The sequence below is a fragment of the Trachinotus anak genome, unplaced genomic scaffold (assembly GCF_046630095.1).
Source record: "Trachinotus anak isolate AG129_WGS33_773 ecotype Australia unplaced genomic scaffold, CSIRO_AGI_Tana_v1 ptg000024l, whole genome shotgun sequence".
Lineage (NCBI taxonomy): Eukaryota > Metazoa > Chordata > Actinopteri > Carangiformes > Carangidae > Trachinotus > Trachinotus anak.
This window is the reverse complement of record NW_027273875.1, coordinates 12,999,431-13,018,021: the sequence shown is the minus strand read 5'-3', so window position 1 is coordinate 13,018,021 and position 18,591 is coordinate 12,999,431. Positions and strand designations below refer to the sequence as shown.

The 18,591-nt window shown below is 42.2% G+C and overlaps 1 protein-coding gene across 17 annotated transcripts in view; it reads right to left on the bottom strand.

The window, feature by feature from the left end:
* auts2a (activator of transcription and developmental regulator AUTS2 a) overlaps window positions 1–18,591 on the bottom strand; it is a 314,983-nt gene that overhangs the window by 183,394 nt on the left and 112,998 nt on the right. Inside the window, exon 1 of one of the 17 annotated variants that reach the window (XM_071460201.1) lies at window positions 15,386–16,272. The exons of 15 other annotated variants lie outside the window; for them this stretch is intronic. In XM_071460201.1, the coding sequence (XP_071316302.1) occupies window positions 15,386–15,433 (48 nt within the window). In that variant the 5' untranslated portion in view covers window positions 15,434–16,272. Of the gene's footprint in view, window positions 1–15,385; window positions 16,273–18,591 lie in introns of those variants that run through there. One more of the 17 variants, XM_071460202.1, reaches the window with a different exon arrangement.

Below are 18,591 nucleotides of genomic sequence, written 5' to 3'. Positions count from 1 at the left end.
TAATTGCAGCGATTTTAGATGATTGTTATTAAAAACAGGCGAGCAGCAGCACTTTGCAAGCTGAATCCCCTCGAGGAGAGGTCCCGTCACACCGGGAGCGCCTGTGCATCCTAATGACTGCAATCAGGGCTTGCAAGAGCGAGGACGCCTTTGTTTTCTCCAGCGCTGTGAAGGAGGAGAGGAGACACGCACACCCTACAACACACTCCAGCGCTCTTCAGGATGAATAAACCTGAAGAGAACAACAACAGCGGCGGCTTTCTCCTTGTCGGAGCTTCCCACTGCAGTGTACACTAACCCGCACAGTCATAACACACAGCACAGCAACAACTGCTGCAACTCACATATGCACAAATACACCATGTTTTATTTACATTTGAGGAATATATGTCAGGAGGGTTCATTAAACAGAAAAACTGAATTTTAAATTCCTGTACTGTCGACACTGGTACCAACATAATGCAAAACATCAAATAGTGCAAAGGTCAGTATCTTGATAGTGCAACTATTATTGCAAATGCACAGAATGTACAAACTGCAATGTATGTTCATCTTTCAACATGGAAAAAGATATGTTAATTAAAAGGGACTTTCAGAGCTCAAAGGTCCATTAAGGCCAAATAAAGATCCATAACACTAAGCATTAGGAAACATGAGCTCTCTTTCTCCGTTTGTTCCATGGTTACAACAAATAATTCTGATGTGTATTGTAGTGAAAATAAAGTCAGAATTTGTGTTCCTTAAAGCAAACCCTTTCTTTCTGGAACATCTAATGGAAATCAGATATTCTTCTGAACAATGAGAGATTGTTCATTGTATAGTTTGTTGCTAATATTGTCACTTTATTGTTAGGTTTAAGTTATGTTACTGATATTTCAAGCCCAGAATGAAAAGAGTTTTATTTAGAAGTGAATTAAATGGCTTTGTTTTATGCAGCTCTGCTTGTTTCAGGAAATGGCTTCTTTTTTTCTGACCACTCATAACCCTGCAGACATGCACACATACGCATACACACCCACACACACAAACTTATGCACAAAGTAAGCTACCAGTGTGAGTCTGCAGTAAGTATACCACAGATTTAACAGTGTGATTAATTAAATTGTAACTAAATCAATTCTAATTATCCAGCAGGGTCGGTGCTGATGCACAGCAGCGGGCAGCACAATGACCAACCACACCAGCAGTTATCTGATACAATTACCACACACAACTTACAACACAGCAATCAGCGCAAAAAATAATGACAAACACGATGCTCACTTACAACAAGTTGAACGAGAGCAGCCAGGGCCGGCAGCTGATCAATATCAGGGCTATCTGCTGAGTTTGGACTTATGATAATAGAGGCAGGAGTGGCAGAACAGGGAAATACATAATCAAAATAAATAAGCTCTGGTGCAGGGAGCTGACTTCATGAGCTGTGCCTTTGTGGAAATACAAGAACTACAGGTGTGAGTGAGTCAGTAATGGATCGATCATGGAGGTGAATAGGCCAGTGGGGAGCTGTGCTTTGACTGGATCAATCAGCAACCTGCAGGTGAGGGGAGAGAAAATACTCAGACACCCACAATCTCTGTACACCACCACTCTGTCCTCGTCCTGCCACTGGTCTCTTTAGCCTTTCTTTTTGTACACCACCGGGACTTTGACTTTCCAGTGATGGTCTTCCATCACAGGAGTGTAGGAAAGATGAAAGCATCTACAGCGCTCATGTGACTATGGCAGCAGTATGGTCAAGAAAATAAATAAGGAGAGCAACTAAATGTTTCACTGCGCTTACAACCTATGCTCCTTCCAGCAAACCTATCTGGTTACAGCTTCTTGGTAACACTGAGACCTGTCAGCCTCTGCAAGACAGTCAAAACCCTCAGCGGCCTGTGTGAAAGCACTGGAAATGTTGTTTGTTGTCTGATGCTCCATCGCTTTCCTGTAAGCACAGAGGGGCCTGGTAGCCAGTGGATTTTACAGCGTGGCTGAATGCGAAATCAGCTCACACGCAGACATACAGTCAGATGGGCACACACACAAAAAGAAAATACAGGACCTGTGGGCAGAGGGTCCTCCACAACACTGTAGCCTCCTCCCTGTACATGCATAATGCATAAGAACATGTAAATACGTTATTCCGCGCATGCATTAATGATCATGGAGAAACTCGCAGTCTAAGCACCAGGGCAATTAATAAAAGATGGCGTGCAGATAAAGGCCTATACCTCCCCTGTCTCTGAAAACCCCCACCCCACCTTCCCCCACCACTTGATCCACTGAGACACATTTCATGCCAATTCTTAACCTTGTTTTATTTCTGTGCTGCTTGGGGGTGTGTTGCAGCTGGAGCAGAGCTGAATAATGAATGGAGGCTATCAGAGCGCCCGACTACTGTAGAGAAAGTCTGGCCCATAGAAGATACAGAAAGGAAACACACATGTGTGCACGCACACAATCACGCAACCGCTGTGGTCCTTACTGGATGCTCTGGGGAGGAAATGAGGGGTTAACTGGTCTCTGGGGAGCTATGAAATCAGGGCTTCATAGCCTGGAGACAGTGCATAAAAAGCACAGACACAAACACATTCGTCTCACAAGGAACAAACAGAGCAAAATAGAGACTTTTTAGTGTATGTTGCTGTCTGACTCCTGCCTCATGTCTGGCTACAGTGAACAAAAAAGGAAGAAGCGAGCAGAATTGAAGCTAGCATCTTCTCACGTGCAATATGGTGTGTGTGTGTGTGTGTGTGTGTGTGTGTGTGTGTGTAGGTCTCTTTAAAACTGGTCACAACTTTACACTTTCACCTCCTCCTAATGTACTGTCAAGTGTCCTTAGTTATTATTGGGACTTTTTAGTTGCCCTAAAAAGACATCCACTGTCTGAATCAGTGCACAAGAACCTACCAAGCCTATTGTTGTTTCTAATCTATACAGCTTCAGATTCACTCATAATGCCTCATACACATGCAGCATTGTGGTAACTGTAGTTTTGCATATATACAAATTTTAGCACAGATAATAATGTTCTCAGTTGTACGCAGCTTGTTCAGGGAGAGGTAATCATATATACCAGTCTGATGTATTGTGGCGAGACGTCTACATGCACTGACTCATGAAAGAACAACAGCAGAAAGCAGCATGTCTACACCTGTTCTAAACGACCTCTCAGGTAGATTAATGGTGGAGGAAAGGCATGAACAGAAGTTAAGCAGCTATTAGATGTTTGAGCCTAAATTAAGGCCTATAAAATACAGAATACATCAAAATGAAGCCACAGTTTGAGGACAACTGGTGCTCTCTGATGATGGAAGATGACACAAGTTAAAAATATATATAGTAAATAAATAAATAAATAATAAATAAATAAATAATTCTGTTTTGACCGTGATTAACCTCCACCCTCAGGACATGGACAGATGTTCCTCCAGTCGAAGTGAATACACTGTACCTACTGTAACACAGTATTCAACACCCTCTGCTTATATGTCAAAAATATGTGAGTGTAGTGAAGAGAAGCAGAGAGAGGGAGAGAGGCAGATGGTTGGGGAAAGTGAAAGCACTGCCTTGTCTCGTCTTTGTTCAGCAGAGTATGAGCTGGCCAGGCTGACAGCTTGTCAATCTAACCGACCGAAGGGACAAGATCCAGCAATGACAGCTCTTTCTCCTCATCTCTCTTCTCTCTCTCTCTCTGTCATTCCATCACTTGTGTGCAACCATAAGCTGACCTTTCACTGCCACCACGCTTCCCCTGTCTGTCAAGCACAAAACAGGCTCAAGGAGGGAATAGAAAAAAACTCTTCCCCCTGCAGTTCAACCCCCCCCCCCAGTCTTCCATGTGCTGATTTTAAGTGACAGTAATCACTGTTTATTAGCTCACTTTGCCCTTGTCATGTCCAAGAGCAGCAGCCACATATTAGAGTGATTAGACAATTAGAGCCATTACAGTATTACACTGGCCAATGTCACACGTCACGCATTACACTGTGGATAGTGAGAGCAGACAAAAATTCTCTCGCTTTTCCTCAATTACAGGCATTTCAACAGCTCTAAGCTGGCAGAAAATGGGCTTAATGATTGCGGCTAGTGTGCACCACTGCCCTATTTAGAAACAGACTGCATTTTCTGTTCAAATTAACAGTGCGGGGGGAAAAGGCACAAAGGGGAATAGACTGCGCTAAGTAGAGAGAGAAGACGACCTGATGTAACGAGGCTTATGCTGCAAAACTAATTAACACAAGGCCCTGTGCTCATTTCCTAAAAATTTACTTAACACGACTCACACCGCTTCATTTATCTAGGCAAACGAGCTGAGAGATGTGTATCTACTTAAGCTGCAGCAGGTCAATTACTAAAGCTAAATAATTCAGAGAATGTAATATTTAGGTCCCACAAAAATCTTCTACACTGAGTAAATGCTATCATAATTAGTATAATTAAAGCACATCATGTATTAATTATTACATGATAATTCCAGTAGAAATGGTTTAATTCTGTGTTTGCCTACTTGTGAGAAATAGAGAGACATTCTCTGCAGTTAGACTGAAGAATCTGTCCAGTAACAAGTCATGTAAATATAAAGTCCAACAGTGAGGTGACAAAACTTCACTCTGCTGAGAGAAGAGAAGAGAAGAGAAGAGAAGAGAAGAACTGAGAGGAGGATTAGAGGAGAGGGGATGAGAGAAGCGAGGAGGAGAGGAGAGCCAGCATCTGGAGACTGCGAGACATCACAGCGCTCTGATGGTCAACCTCTTCTCTTGCAGGAGGGGTAAAAAGGGAGGGAAATCTGTTTCCTGTCATCTTCCATCTTGTCAGTCTTTGTTCAGACATCTTGCATCTCCTCCACCAGCTGTTTTCTGCCTGTGCTGACAGATGGCTGCCTCTCTTTGATATGCACTCTCCTCTGGCCTGCTCTCCCTCACACCCCCCTCCCTCACTGGGTAAAAGTTTTAGGGAAAAAGCGAACCTGGAGTATGGACTGCAGTGGATTTTGCTGCATGCAGAGCTAGTTGGTCACACTGAGAAACTGCTGGCCATTTGCAGAACACACTGGTGTGTAATAAACAGATTTTCACAAATGTCCTGATGGAAAATAATAATCTAGACGTTATGCATTTGAATGTGGGAGCAGGTCCATGTGTGTGTATGCAGATCTGTTTTGCAGCTCTGGCCAAATTGGACAGATATTAAGCCAAGCCTCACTCAGGGGGAGGCTGCTGAAAAACAGCATAGGATTGTTTCTTTGGCCCACACCAGTGAAGACTGCTATGGCCAGACAGTTACACAAGTTTACATTCAGACAAAAAGCAATTGTTGGGCTTTGCTCTCGAGGCGTCTGTGAAGATGTGATCCATCCTTTCATAAGTCTGTGACATTCCCATAGCTCACAATGCCAGGCACCTCTCTGTGTATGCGTGCATCTGTGTGAAGCGACCCGTCCCAGCATGTGAGCGCGTGCACGGCACAACAGAGGGCTCTTTGAGCCAGGGTACCAGGGTTTGCCCATGGAGCTTAGGCAGCTCAACTATGGGAACCATCCCCGTGCCCAGTCATCCAGCAGGCTGAAACCAGAGCTGGTCAGGAGCAGGCAGCAGACGGCAGGCAGGACCTGGCATTCCAGTGGGAATTTAACTGGGGCTAATGAGCTCTGGGAGGACTCTTCTGAAGGGAAAGTGAAGCACACATTCACTGTGCAGCTCTACACACACCTGCACTCAAGGCCGTGAGTGTAGACATATCTCTGCTATCAAGACCAGCAGAAGTTTTCAGATATTTTCATTTCATTACCCAAAATATATAAAAGTTAGGCTCCAAGCCCAGGAGTATGATTCTGGGAACATTAATAAATAGTTTAAATAGTTTGACTATTTTGGGAAATAAGCGTTTTAACTTTCCAGCAGAGAGTTAGATGAGAAGACCAATGACACTCTCGTCTGTCTACTAAATGTGAAGCTGAAGCCAGCAGCACAGAGACAGGAAATAAAGGGACACAGGTAGCCTGGCTGTGCCCAAAGGTAACAAAATCCCCCTGCCAGCATCTATAAAGCTCCAAGAACAGATACACAAAAACCAACCCTTTTATGGGGTTTATGCAGCTGATTATATCCAGACCATCTCTGGCACATAACCACTGGTAAAACAGCAAATTGAGAAAGAAGACTGAGAATGCTCTCAATCCTCTCATCTAACTCTCCACAAGAAAGCGAATAGGTCAGTCCTGTTGGAGCTGGTGACACCTTTGATGCCAACAGCAAATGCTTCATATTAATGGGTCATTGACATGACGTGCATATTTTTGTGTCCAAGTGTGTTACTTTACTTTAAAATAATTTTAATTAATTCATGACATGCATGATTTTATTCTATAAAACTGCTATAGTTTGACCATATTTTCAGTACATTATAATAATGTATATATTTTATATTTTGGCTTCTCAAACCACCAAAATGTCAGGTGGCGCAACCGTCCGAGTTAATGAACAGCCTGAGAAAAGTATTAAATATAATATTTTAATAATAATAAATTCAAAATAAATACTGTGGCATGATTTCATGTTTGAGACCTTTCAAATAAACTAAGTTCACAAATATTAATAGTTTTAAAGGTGTTCAGATAATTAAAAAACTTTTGTCCGGGAATTTGTGTATTGTCCGATGTCAGGGTGGTGCAACTGTATACATGCATCTTTTATTCTGAAGTGAACAGTGACAACATCAAACAGGATATTGCATCAGCCAGAGGACCCCAAGTGATCTTTATTGCTGAGTGAAAAGGTTTGTAGAACTCTCTCAAATAGTGATAAAAATAGCTACTTTCAACTCATAGTTAGGCTGGTACACTTTTCATGTCAGGTGGTACAACCAAGGTAAAACTAGGAAAATGTTATTTTATTATAGAACTCTTTATTTTATTAGAAAACTAGTATATAAGTATTGTATAAAGTATATACATTTTTACAAAAAATTGATTGCGCCACCTGACATTTTTCAGGTGGTGAAGTTAAAAATACAGTCAAAAAATGAATTTAAAACTTTGAAATGTTGTAACACAAATAAGGCTTGTTGAGACACATTGTTCTAATTTCAAAAATATGCATAATATCCATTTTAAAAATACTTAAAAAAAAACATTTTTAAGAGCTTTATTTGTCAATGACCCTAATACAGGTCCAACATGTTTAAAAAATGACATGACTTAACTACAGGGGCAGCAAAGTGCAACAAAATCCCTTGCACACTACCAAATAGAGAGACAATAACAGTATCCAAAAACAATGAATGGCCATTGACAAAAAAAACAAAAAAAACAACATCTGACCATGAAGAGTACACAAAATGGAAAAAAAATTAGGCATGAGATGATGATGATTTAATACCAAAATGATTGTCCACATTATACGAAAAGTAAATAAAATTTGAGATCGAAACCTGTGATGAGAGCATCTGATTTCATAATTTCTTGCAGGTGCCATAATTTCCAGTTAAATAAGCCTGTGTTAACTTCCAGTTTGAAATAAAATTCTGAGTATATATGGTTACACACAGATCCTGTTTTCTTTCCTTTAGATTGTGTATAAGAGACGGAGATAAAAGGCGACAGGCAAAAGCATACAGCCTGTGTGGGTGAAAGTTGTCTTTCCAGTTGGCTAGGCATCCAGTCATTCGCTCCATCCATCTGTCAGGCCTGTCCCTAGTGGCTACACTGAGGGCTCGCTCTCTCTCCCACTCTCTCTCTAGCCTGCAATTGTTCAGTGATCCAGACACTGGTCAGCCGCTCCCTCTCTCCATTCTGTCTTCCACTGAGGAGGCTGGAGACCAGAGACACAGAGGCAGGCGCTGACTGTTACAGCCCACTCACCGTGTTTACATCCAGCAAATTAACACAAACATGGCAGGGGATACGAGATCCTGCCCAGGGCCTGAACCCAGCAGCAACCGTCACTTACATCACACTATCTCACACACACACACACACACAGACACAGACACACACACACACACACAGACACACATTCAGAAACACATGCAGAAACACATGCAGACACACACACACACACACACACACACACATACATTCAGAAACACTCGCAGACACACACACACACACACACACACACACACAGAAACACATGCAGACACACACAAACAGAAACACACACAGACACACACACACACAGAAACACATGCAGAGACACACACGCAGACACACACACACAGACACAGACACACACAAACACACACAGAAACACACGCAGACGCAGACACACACACGCAGACACACATACTTGTACTTCTATCTTTGTGAGGACACTCATTGACATAATGCATTCCGTAGCCCCTTACCCCAACCTTAACCATCACAGCTGAGTGCCTGACCCTGACCCTGACCCTGACCTTAACCTAAACCTAATTCTAACCATAACTCTAAAACCAAGTCTTAACCCTCAAAATGTGATTTGAAGGTGTCTCAAAAAGTGAGGACCGGCCAAAATGTCCTCACTTTCCCAAAATGTCCTCACTCTGTTAGTAAAATACTTTTTTTGGTTCTTAGTATGTAGCAAGTACAAGTACAAACACACACACACACACACACACACACACTATGGAAGGTGAAAACAGACACAGACACACAAACATACACTTGTGTGATTATTAACTAAATCATTGATGTGAGGGTCAATGTTTTTTATGTTTTAATACCCACGCTCACCTGACCTGTTATGAGAGTAAACCCACTCCATCCCACCTGCAAAAATACGTGTTTATCAACCAATAATCAGATCGTGACCACATCGAACCTCCACATGCATCAAAACCAAACATCACAGTACATGTAGATTAATGACGGCCAGGGCCATAACAAGAGGACCTTGGTGTGCGTGTGTGTGTGTGTGAGAGAGAGGGTGGACTATTAATCACAGTCTAGTCTATTGCCCACAGTGTTCTGTAAGTTATTCATAAGTTATATATAACTCTGCTTATACTGAAGAAGTGAAGGAGAAACTCTTCACACAGTATAAAGCAGCTGTAATCAAAATCATTCATTAATCAATGCAGACTGATTTACTGACTTTCCTGCTTTAACCACATTAAATTAAATCATTTATATGTTAACCATTACTCTGTTGTTGCTGCACATCTGCAGCAAGTATTCAGTTTGAAATGATGTGGTTACATGTGGCAGCAGGACTGATATGTTGTTAAATCTGCAGCCTCCAGAGCACACGGCTGTTCACTGACATTAAACCACCTGAACGACACCAGGCTGCTGTACAACCATACAGACTGGTCCATTATGACTTTTATTATCTGCCTTCGTTATGAAGGAGATGTCTGGTTACCAGGGCTCATCATAGGCTTTTCTCCAACTTTCGTTTTAGCAAATGTAGTGTCTCATGTTTTATCCTTGAAACACACTGCAGTGTGTAACATTATTTACTAAACTATGTGACCATTTACAAAGAAAGATACATTAGAATTATTATAAGATAGTGTTGGTCTGATACAATTATATATATATACAGTTTCAGTGTCAAATCATTATTACAGTAGCTACCTGATGGAAAATCATTGAAACACACATAAAAATTAAAGTAAAGCTACGTAAATAAAAACTGAAGTCATCTTTAAAATTCTGAGGACGCCTCTTTTGGTGGTCCTCCAAGGAAAGCTCTGGGTTTACAGATGCTTGGGATATAAGATGGGCAAAACTATCATCCTGTCCTGGCAGGCTTCTCATCTTTCTAACCACCAGATATTTCACTTACACTATTCACTCGTCCACTTTGAAGCTTAACATAAGCAGGCACACAAGACGCCCCGCAAAACCACTTAGCTCTTCATGAACAAACAGATCTAACAGAGTGAAAATCTGACTAGTCAAGCTACTTTACTCGCTCTGAGCTTCTGTTGTCTCCTCTGTGGCAGAGGCTTTTGTCTGACAGATGTTTACAGGGGATGGGCGATGTTTCCTCGCTGCGTGCTGCCTGGGAAAACATCTGGAGTTTGCAGGGATTTACCAGTAATCCCCTTGGCAAGCTGTGGAGCACTCTCTCAGAATTTCAATGTGTCTGTAAAATAAGCAAGCTTCTCTGGAAAAAGAAAAAAAAAAAGAACTGACAGGGCCCGCTTTGCAACAAGCATTGCCGGGGTCAAAAGTTCTGTAAGCCTCTTACCACTCCAGCTCTTAGGCATAAATAAATTAAACTGGCTTGGCTAAAATGGCTCCAATAAACTCTCATTAAAGTCCTCCGAGCGTGGACGGATGGGCACAGGGATAAAACTTTCATGCAGATCAACTCGTTCATTATTTGACGAGAAGGGAACCACTTCTGCCGTTGGGATGGTCACACTGGAGGGATCTTCTGAAGCAGGGAACACAATTAGACACAAGCAACAAACCTAGAAGCAAACCAGCTGACAATAATCTCCCAATAGACATCTAATGAAGGATTATATTCCTCCAGAAATTCCCTGAGCAGAACAATCCACAGGAATGTATCGCCTTCCTTTCAACAATCTCTTTGAGTTTATGTTTGAAATAAGCGATCCCACCCAAGAGACGTTCCCAAACCATGTGTCTCTCATATAACATATTGTGGCATCATCAGAGACTGCAATAAGCATCCCTTAATGATAACCCACACCCCACTCTCTGGTTTTTACAGTCATTATAGTCATTACAGTCACCCCCTACTATTCAACAAACCAAGCCCGGCACACAGGCACAGTAAATACAGTCAATCAGCCCTTCCCTCTCAGTGGGAGCATGGAGCAAGGGGCCACATCTCAGTCTCGACAGGTTTAAACACTGGAACATTGGGGATTTAGCCAATTATTGGTAAATTAATCATCATGTGCCAAGGATCGAAAACACAGCTGTTAAAATGGCTAACAAGGCCATGAAAATAAAAGATATCCCAGTCAAATCTATTTCAGGATGTCAGTATTTTAGCTTTCCAATGTAAACTTGATGAAGAGTAAATTCTCCTCTTGATTATTTTTACTGCCTTCAAAAGTGATGACAATGACACTGAGCGCAAAGAAGGCAACAGACACTCACAAATCCATGTTACGGAGAAACAGACGTGTTGTAACTAAGCTTGTGTTAAGTGAATCAGCAGACATAAAAATCTGTTTGAAGGTTCAAATGTCTTGTAAAGCCTTGAGTGTGCCATTTTGTAGAAAACGTGGTCTGAATGATGAAATGTGATCCAAAATAAACACAACTGGCAGATAAATATTGTGCTGTGTGCGGGACACTGTAAGTAGAAAACCCAGGAATCTACTAAACACATGAATGTACCGTCTGTCTACACCATAAATAAAGCTTTTCATCAATGTACTGTACACACACTCAACACAATAAACAAACAGAAGTCAGCCACAAAAACAGTCAACCAGTGTCAGCACTGCCAAATGTGAGTTCAGTGATAAATCTGTGCTAAACTATACTGAAGCTTGGTCTCAGTTAGATTCTTCCCAGGTGTGGCTGAGAGGCCGACCTGCTTATATATAACTAACTGCTGGTGGTATAAGTGGTGGAAAGTATCTACAGTACATCTACTCAAGCACTGCACTTTAGTTGAGTATTTCCATTTTCTGAATATTATACTTCTACTTCATGACATTTCAAAGGGGAATATTTTACTTTTTACTCCACTTGGTTTATTTAACATGGTTAAAGTTACTGGATGCATTTCAGATTCAGATTTTACATAAGATAAAGCAGCGTCTTCCTGGGGAGTTTCATGTGTCTATGAGTTGTTGGCAGTGACACCAAAGTGATTTCTCCTCCATGTTTCTCAAATGGTTTCATGTACAACTGTTTGAGGCCTGAAGAGGTCAAACATGAACACAGATATGTGTAATCAAATTTGTTATTTCTTCTTTACCACCTCATTAGTTATCTCACGGCCCCTCAGGTAGTTTAGTGAAATGGCTTCCAATGATGGTTCACAAAATAAACCTAACTGTGCATCCAATTAAAACTGGCTCCATCAGCTACAACAGTACAATGCAAAACTAGAACTGCAAACTGATGCATTTAACAATTTTAAAAAGTCGTATATAATTATATCATCAGTCAGGAGTATGTTTACACTGTTGTACAGGTACTTAAGTAAAGGATCCAGGGGATTCTTTCACTGTCAACAGTGCAGCAGTTTACAGTAAAATCTTTGCAGATTAAAGACAGAGCAAAACAAAATTGTGACCAGTTATCTGTGAGGGATGATGAAATAATACAGATGTTACCACAAACTTTCATTTGTACAACAATAACCAGTTACTCTGCACTGATATTTCCTCACTGTATCCTCATGAGAGGCAACAGTCAAATGGCCAAAAATGTAAGTGCATCTCTGCACGTACAGCCATCTGGCTATGGGAGAGGTCAGAGTTAACCCACCAATCACAGGGCACTCAGTGTGTGTTAAATTGAATTAGTCCAGTGTGAGTCAGGTCTGCTCTGTGTGTCTCCTCGCAGACACACAGAGCAGGACTTCAGTGTTGTGTTCTCTTTCCACTCAGAGGAATGTAACCCACCTCCAGCCTCCCCCTCTTGTCTCTACCTCCCTCTCTCTCATACCCTCTCACATGAGGACATGAGCCCACACACAGGGGTAGCAATTACCCTTTCTCCAGACTTGAATGACCCTGGGTTGTTGACCCAGAAGCCACCGTGCTTCGTGCCCTTCTCACCCCTTTTCTTCAGAGATTGATAGATAGAGGAAAGACAGCCACTCAGTCAAAAATGGCAGTGCTTGTTTAAGGTCACTTCCTGTTCGCATGCTACTGAAAGCGTGCCTGTCAATCATATGTAATCACACAGAGGCTGGCTGATCCTGAGGCCAGACAGCTGGGAGCAGGGAAAGCAGACGGCTGTATAAGCCCTTCTTCTCCTCCAACACACACAGCTTTCACCCCGGACCTCCATAAGCACTGACACACACATCCTGCTCTTATACTTTCTTTTAACTGACAACTCAGACATAGAGGAAAATGGAAAAGTGCAGGAGGAACCAAGCCACCTAGGAGAGAGGATCATTGTAGCCAGGCTTACGGCACCAGCTGATCAAACAGAGAAATACTTCCTGGAGCTTCTGCAACTGTTCCACGTGGTGGAAATAAGAATGACTTCTGATTCAACAGGGCTTGGAACAAATCAGCTTTACTGTTGTATCTTTATTCCCTCACTCCTTCTCACTGAGATGAAAATCAACCAGCTATCCTATCCTGCCTCAATTTCACATCCCCTTTCACTTTTTTTTTTTTTTTTTTTTTGGGGGGGGGGGGGGTTGTCAAATGTGGAGTGGAAATGTTCTCACTTATCTCAGACCAAATGCGATGGCACTGAACTCTCTTCTTCCACTTTTACACCACACACTGCCAGCAAACACCCGTTCTGTTGCCATGGCAGCTTTAACTCGTCTCCACTGCTGCGTCTGCGCCATACAACTTTTCTCTTTGACCTGACAACTTTTTGTTTGGCAGGTTCTTCTGCTTACCAACACTACATTGTTGGTTCCAGTTGGTTTGGATAAAACAATAACACTACAGTTGAGTTTTCTATACTTTCATGTTATTTTTAAGGATAAATGTGCTCTACACACAGTGTGTTTATGTCCATAGTTAAAGCTTTATTATTTGGCTCTGTACGGGCCCATTCTGAAGGCACAGGGTTGTGAAATGTTATCTGATGAGCTGTAAAGAGGAAATAAAAAAAAAACAGCGGCCATCTTCTCACTTTTCCACCTCAAGACTGCTCAAGTACAAAATGGAAGAGCAGATGGAAACAGAGCACCTCGGGCACCAACAGATGCTCCCATGAGGCCACTTGGCGCATATTCACTTACCCACCATACCAAGGCTGATTATGGCAAAGCCAGTCAAACACATGCACACTGTTATTCCATATTTTTACAGTGCCAAATGTTTTAACTAAACTGTGAGAAGCATGAACCACAGTAAACAGAGCTCTGCTTCGCTGTGTTTTATGTAATGAGATAGCTTTATCGATCCTACAGGGCGGACACCTGATGCTAGGAGGAGAACTTGATCAGCATACAGGGTCACCACCGAAACCGTTAGTGACACAAAGGCATGAACAGGAGCACGGTTTAACGGCCGGCCAGCTGACTGACTGGATGGTCTCTGGTAGCTGACGTCTGGCTGATTGACTGGTTAACTGACTGACAGTAATTTGTTACTGAAGCCATTTTTATCAACAAAGCAGTGAGCATTTGGGGAAGGTGCTGGTGGCTGGCCCAAAGCTGGGCTGTCACAGTGTAATGCCACTCACACACACAAGAGCAACACTGACAACTTGTGTCCCATCAGACTCAAAAGCTATAGGATCTCATGTCCAGATGATGACATCACTAAGTCCATTAAAATTTTATCACTGTACTACATCACAGGACAGAGTCATGTCCTCATCATACATGAACACACAACACACTGTTCAGGTTATTACACAATCAAAGCTGAAATAATCTGAAGCGAGAGCATCTTCTTTCACATTATCTTTACGCTACATTTCTTTATATTTAGATGAAGGATTTTACTTTACTTTACTAAGGATTGAATATATGTTTTTTTTTTAGTAATATTTTTTATTAATTTTTCAATTTAAACAACAAAACACAGAACAAAATCCAACACAGCTCAGGCACAGCACAGTTAATAAGAAAATCATGGTGGGCGATCACATCTTTATATCCTCCATCCCACTTACATTTAATATGCTGTATAAAGCAAAAATGACTGTTTAATAATAGCTACTAAAGGTTTGTTCAGTTTGTACTCTACAGGTAGAGTGACTCATATTTATTTGTATTAAAGCAAAAATCTGGATGTTTTTGAGACAAACAGAATCTCATTCAAACACGGGCAACAACTGTACATGTTTTTGCTGTTGAATGATATTAAACAACTACTGCAAATGTACGTTCTCACTGTCAGAGAAAGTGTAATGATAAGAAAGAATGTGTAAGTGTTCACAAACAACAATAAAAAAAAAACACATAAACCTATGTAAAAATTGGCATTAGACGTAGGTTGTTTGCAGAGTATTAGTCTGCCTTTCAATGAATAACTGTATTTACAGGAAAAGCACTGTCAGCAGCCAGGAGCCAGTATTCTCATGGGCAAAATTACACAAAGAGCATTCATGTTTAACCTCCACTTTACCGCAGGCCTACAGACACAAGTTACACTACTAATTTAAAACAACCACTGAGAGAAGAAAAAGAATGTCTATGAATGAAAGAAAATCCACGCACAGATAAATAATTCAACATTTTCATGGGCAATCAATATCATATATTTAGATATTTGCCAGGACACCCTGAGTAGATGAATAAGGCCAGGAAATAAATAAAACATATGGACTTACCTTCTCATTGTACTTGAACTTGACATAGAACCAACTGGACTTGATCATCCTTCTCTCTGATCCTGACTGATTCAGTGTGCCGGGAAAAGTCTAAGTCTCCTCCAAAGACTGATGTTGACTGTGCAGCGCAGTGACACTGAAATGCTTCTTGCTACTTTATCCCGCCGGTCTTTGTGCTTGTTCTTTCTCGCTCTGCCTCTGACTTCAAGCCTCTAAGCCTGCTACCGTTTCTTTCACTCCCTCGTCTTCGTGGTGTGGTGTGGTCTGCGGTGCGTGTGTGTATGTGTGTGTGTGTGTGTGTGTGTGTGTGTGGCTTGGCGGGTTTGGAAGGCTGACAGAAGAGCTCCTCAGATGGGCTTCAGCTGTGTTCAGCAGTGGTGGCAGATGCCAGCAGGGGGAATGTTTCCCTTCTGAGTGGGCAAACTCTAAAGACTGAAGCCCCAGCCTCCCTCTCTGCCCTCTCCCTCTCTCCTTCCTCCAACTTTCTTTTTCCTGTCTCCTACTTGATCCCTTTCTGCTTCTTAATTTTTTTCCCTTTTTTGCCCTTTACTCACTTGATGTCTCCCCCCAGTGCTTCCTATTGCTCTCTTTTGTGCACTGTTGAGCTCTTTTAGTCTGACCTCCTTTAACATCTTTCTGTATCTATTTCAATCTTGTGTCTCTCTGCCCTCTGTAAAGTAACACTGTCTGCGTTATTATTTCTATAGACAACAGCCCCTGATGTTGGTCTGACCCTGAAGGCGCAGTGTTCCCATGAGCTAAATAAACACTGACGGCTTTACAAATATGCCTCCAAAATGCTCTGTCAAATGCAGTTATGTCAACATCACATTGGATACAGCTCAACTCTGCATGATAGCTTCAAATATGTATTAGTTCTATACCATATATATATATATATATATATATATACACACAGTGTGTCTGTAAAGAATTCACAGCACTTCACTTTTTCCACATTTTGTTATGCTACAGCCTTATTCCAAAATGGATTAAATTCATTTTTTACCTCAAAATTCTACACACAATACCCTGTAATGACAAAGTGCAAAAAGTTTGCTTGAAACTTTTGCAAATTTATTGCAAATAAAAAACAAAAATATAACATGTACATAAGTGTTCACAGCCTTTGCTCAATACTTTGTTGAGGCACCTTTGGCAGCAATTACAGCCTCAAGTCTTTTTGAGTATGATGCTACAAGCTTGGCACACCTGTTTTTGGGCAGTTTCTCCCATTCATCTTTGCAGAACCTCTCCAGCTCCATCAGGTTGGATGGGGAGCGTCAGTGCACAGCCGTTTTCAGATCTCTCCAGAGATGTGCAATCAGGTTCAAGTCTGGGCTGTGGCTGGGCCTCTCAAGGATATTCACAGAGTTGTCCCGAAGCCACTCCTTTGTTATCTTAGCTGTGTGCTTAGGGTCGTTGTCCTGTTGGAAGATGAACCTTCGCCCCAGTCCGAGGTCCAGAGCGCTCTGGAGCAGGTTATCATCAAGGATGTCTCTGTACATTGCTGCATTCATCTTTCCCTCGACCCTGACTAGTCTCCCAGTTCCTGCTGCCGAAAAACATCCCCACAGCATGATGCTGCCACCACCATGCTTCACTGTAGGGATGGTATAGGCCAGGTGATGAGTGGTGCCTGGTTTCCTTCAGAAATGACGCTTGGCATTCAGGCCAAAGAGTTCAATCTTTGTTTCATCAGATGAGAGAATTTTGTTTCTCATGGTCTGAGAGTCCTTCAGGTGCCTTTTGGTCAAACTCCAGGCAGGCTGTCATGCCTTTTACTGATGAGTGGCTCCGTCTGGCCACTCTGCCATACAGGCCTGATTGGTGGAGTGCTGCAAAAATGGTTGTCCTTCTGGAAGGTTCTCCTCTCTCCACAGAGCAACGCTGGAGCACTGTCAGAGTGACCATCGGGTTCTTGGTCACCTCCCTGACTAAGGCCCTTCTGCCCCGATTGCTGAGATTGGCCGGGCGGCCAGCTCTAGGAAGAGTCCTGGTGGTTCCAAACTTCTTCCATTTACAGATGATGGAGGCCACTGTGCTCACTGGGACTTTCAATGCTGCAGAAATTTTTCTGTACCCTTCCCCAGATCTGTGCCTCGATACAATCCTGTCTCGGAGGTCTACAGACTTCATGGCTTGGTTTGTGTTCTGACATGCTCTGTCAACTATGGGACCTTATATAGACAGGTGTGTGCCTTTCCAAATCATGTTCAATCAACTGAATTTACCACAGGTGGACTCCAATCAAGTTGCAGAAACATCTGAAGGATGATCAGTGGAAACAGGATGCACCTGAGCTCAATTTTGAGTGTCATGGCAAAGGCTGTGAATACTTATGTACATGGGATTTTTCACTTTGTCATTATGGGGTATTGTGTGTAGAATTTTGATGTAAAAAATGAATTTAATTAATTTTGGAATAAGGCTGTAACATAACAAAATGTGGAAAAGGTGAAGTGCTGTGAATACTTTCTGGATGCACTGTATGTATGTGTATATATATATATATATATATATATATATATATATATAAGCTGATTAAAACATCAGAATCAGAATCAGAATCAGAATCAGTTTTATTGCCAAGTATGTTTTCACATACAAGGAATTTTTTCTGGTGATTGGTGCAATTGATCAGCAACAGTGGGGCTCTCTAGCCTTGTTGATGAGGCTAATAGCAGATGGGAAGAAGCTATTTTTGTGGCGAGAGGTTTTGGTCCTGAAGGACCGCAGCCTCCTGCCAGAGGGGAGTGTCTCAAAGAGTTTGTGTCCAGGGTGGGAGGAGTCAGCTACAATCTTCCCTGCACGCCTCAGAGTCCTTGAGGTGTACAGGTCCTGGAGGGACGGAAGATTGCAGCCAATCACCTTCTCAGCAGAGTGGATGATACGCTGCAGTCTGTTATTGTCCCTCTCCGTGGCAGCAGCGTATCAGATGGTGATGGAGGAGGTGAGGATGGACTCAATGATGGAGGTGTAGAAGTTCACCATCATAGTCCTTGGCAGGTTGAACTTCTTCAATTGCCTCAGGAAATACATCCTCTGCTGAGCTTTTTTGATGAGGGAGCTGATGTTCAGCTCCCATTTGAGATCCTGTGTGATGGTGGTTCCCAAGAAGCGAAAATGCTCCACGGTAGCCACGGGGGAGTCGCACAATAATATGACACACATGTGTCATATTATCACACAAGACTGGTTAAATG